This window comes from Myotis davidii, unplaced genomic scaffold, assembly GCF_000327345.1.
Source record: "Myotis davidii unplaced genomic scaffold, ASM32734v1 scaffold214, whole genome shotgun sequence".
In the NCBI taxonomy this organism is placed as follows: domain Eukaryota; kingdom Metazoa; phylum Chordata; class Mammalia; order Chiroptera; family Vespertilionidae; genus Myotis; species Myotis davidii.
Genome location: NW_006285782.1, coordinates 1,779,465 through 1,782,661, shown reverse-complemented (window position 1 = coordinate 1,782,661; position 3,197 = coordinate 1,779,465). Strand labels below are relative to the sequence as shown.

The 3,197-nt window shown below is 35.3% G+C and overlaps 1 protein-coding gene across 10 annotated transcripts in view; it reads left to right on the top strand.

The window, feature by feature from the left end:
* The window catches only part of CNOT4 (CCR4-NOT transcription complex subunit 4), a 162,312-nt gene that overhangs the window by 124,293 nt on the left and 34,822 nt on the right, over positions 1 to 3,197 (top strand). For all 10 annotated transcript variants that reach the window (XM_006756698.2, XM_006756699.2, XM_015559421.1 and 7 more), the window contains exon 8: positions 2,560 to 2,617. In XM_006756698.2, the coding sequence (XP_006756761.1) occupies positions 2,560 to 2,617 (58 nt within the window). The remainder of the gene's footprint in view (positions 1 to 2,559; positions 2,618 to 3,197) is intronic.

Here is a 3,197-nt window from a genome sequence, read left to right as displayed (position 1 = left end):
GATGGGTAATATTAACAACTGTGTGAATGTATTTAGTAACACTGAACTGTGCACTTAAAAATATTTAACATGGTAAGCTTTATGTTGTGTATGTTACCACATAAAATTTAATAAATATATTGCAGGTTTATCTCAGTTTATGTGTATCACGTTCATCTGTTCTTCATGTTACCACGAAATTTATCTTTCTAAAACACTGCTTTATTTTTATCATTTCTGTGCTCAAATTTCCATTGGCCTCTAGTGTCCGGCCTCTGTCCATCTTTCTATCCTTACCTCCCATTGTTAAAATCATCCTACATTAACTGAACTAATTACTTAACTTTCTCCCAGCTCTATCTGCAACCTTTTGATTCTGGACAGACTTGTAATTCCTACCTTTAATACTATTCTGTCTCCTTTTCAATGGCTTACTTAAATTTGAACTCCCCTAGGAAATGTTCTCTGAATGTCCCACTTTCAGTGGGTTCACTTCTAAAAACCTATAGCATCTATTGATGAAACAATTCATTTAACAGTTGGCACTGGTGGAAATTTGTTTTTGTGTGCTTGTCTTATTGCCACAAATATCTCTAACTTAATGGATTCAGAACTATATCTTACAATTATTTGTAACTACCCACTTGACTTAATAACAGGAATTGATTTATTGACATTGTATGGATAATAAGAAGTAAAGATGCTCTTCACATAAATTTCAGACCTCTATCTGTCAAATTCTAGAGCATTGGGCAGTGTTTCTTCAGAAGGTACTCTTGGTATTCAGGTTGAGTACTAGCCCTTGTTAAATTTTTTAGAGTAATTAAGCATGGTACTAGTAAGTTGTCTGTAAGGTGACTTCGTATGTATTTTCAGGCAATAAAATAATTTTGAGAAATGTGGAATCTTAATTTTTTTTTTACTCTAGTATGTCAGAAATAAGTTTTTGTATTTGAACAAAATAATCTTTTGTTTATGTGCTGGGGTTAAATAAAGTTAGTTGTAGAAATGGCTTGCTAGTTCTGTGTCAAGCTGTGTTAGTGTTGTAATGCTTATACCAGTTTTGGTTTTAAGTCAGAGGAGTTCAAATGGACTTGAAGTTAGCAATTCTAAATTACTTTACTGTGGTACTGAATTTTCTCTGTATGGAAGTAAAGTTTTAATGTGTTGTTTTTTTTCTTTTAACAGTTGATTGTTAGCACAAAGGTTTATTTCTATTAGTGTCGTGTGTGTGTGTGTGTGTGTGTGTGTGTGTGTGTACGTGTACATGCATATGCCTTCTGTAGGGTTATGATCAGAATACTGAAGTGTTAAATTTCTTCTTCTGAACCCAAAAAAGATAAATGCTCATATATATTACTAGAGGCCCAATGCCCAAAATTTGTGCAAGGGACTCGGCCCTCGCAGCCCCAGCTTTCTAAGGTTGTCCGGACACTCGTTCCACTGTTCAGCTGATTTGCATATTACACTTTTATTATTATAGATTAGCTACAACTGTGCCAGGCTCCATTTTAAGTGCTTCTCATGTTTTATTTTTTCAGCAGCTCATATGTACTCATTAAGACTCACTTTTCAGGCAAGAAACAGGCAGGTTAAATGCACCTAAGACCACACCGACAGTTAAGTGGCAGAGACAGGATTTGAACACATTCTGGCTCCTGAGCATACATGATTCACAGTAGCTGTCCTCTGAAACAATTTCAATATTACCATACTAGATCACCACCCAGCTTTCTGAAAGTCAGTAGTGACCCACTTATTATACTCAATCTCATAGCATCCAGTTTTATGTGCAGAATGACATATATCCATGTCCTATTGCAAAACTGCCACAAAACTGTTAGGTGACATGTTTACTTAGGTTATCTAGAAGTTACTAGAGTAATCACAACATCTCCAAAAACATTTTAAAACTATATCCCCTCCCAAGTCTCAGTTAATAATCTACTTATTATGAGACCAATGTTTCTGAGACCAGTTATAATTCTAGGAATTATAATTTTATGTTCCTCAGGCATGAAACAGCTCGGGCCACTAACACAGGCATCAAACGAGGATGAACTAAGGACTATATATCTGCTTTGCCCTGATTGATCTAAGAGCAACACCACCAATCAGGTGTCTCCTTGCCCACTGCCAAGGGGTTGAAGTATTAAATCCACTTCTCTTAAGCACCTATAGAGAACATTCTAATAACTTTTATGCCCCCTGTCAAAAACACCTAGAAAAATGGGTATTATTTCAAGAAATTTAATGGGGAATGTGTTAATTACATGCACAAAACTAAATAGTTTATTAGTCTTTTAACCTATTACTTGGAGTAGTATTCATTTTAAGTAGTACTTTTTAAAATAAGCTATTGTTTTGGGAGAATCTTATTAGAATGCAAGTTGCTCAGTGGTAGGAATTTTATCTTATACCGTGTATTGTTAATATCAAACTAATATCTTACATTATGCTTCAGTAAGTATTACTGGAGGATAAGATGCCTATTTTTCTGGCTTTTAGAAAGTCTGTTTTTATGGTGAGAGAATGATTTTACTTTGATTTGATTTGAGTTGATTTGTTTTCTTTTTACAGCCCCATTGACAAACCTTCAGATTCTCTCAGTATAGGGAATGGTGATAATTCCCAGCAGGTAAGATTTTGATATTGTATCCTTTCATATATCTGTTCTCCCCCCTAAAACAGGGCATTCTGTGTAAGTGAATTGCTAGATAGTGAAAAATACTTTAAATTTTAAACAATTTAAAAACACTTTTAGTGGACAGCCTTGCTAAATGTATTATAATTAGCCTTCTTTTTTCTCTACAGAATCTATAGCGCATAATTTAACCCTTTCATAATGTGTTCAGAATTATCATTATGAACACATGTTATTATACTGTGCCCTTAGAGTCTGTTTGTTATTGGTCTTCTTGACTCTACATGAAATGGTCCCAGACTATGCCTTCTACATTCTTGATTTTAAGCATTGTTTCTATGGCATATGCTCCCTTGTCCCTTGCTGTCAACTTTATTTTCTATTTCTTTCTTTTTCTTTTTTTTAAGTTAAATCTTTATTGTTCAGATTATTACATTTGTTCCTCTTCCCCCCCCCCCCATAACTCCCCTTCAGTTCCCACCCCACCCTCTGCCCTCACTCCCCACCCACTGTCCTCATCCATAGGTGCACGATTTTTGTCCAGTCTCTTCTCGCATCCCCCACACCCCTTTCC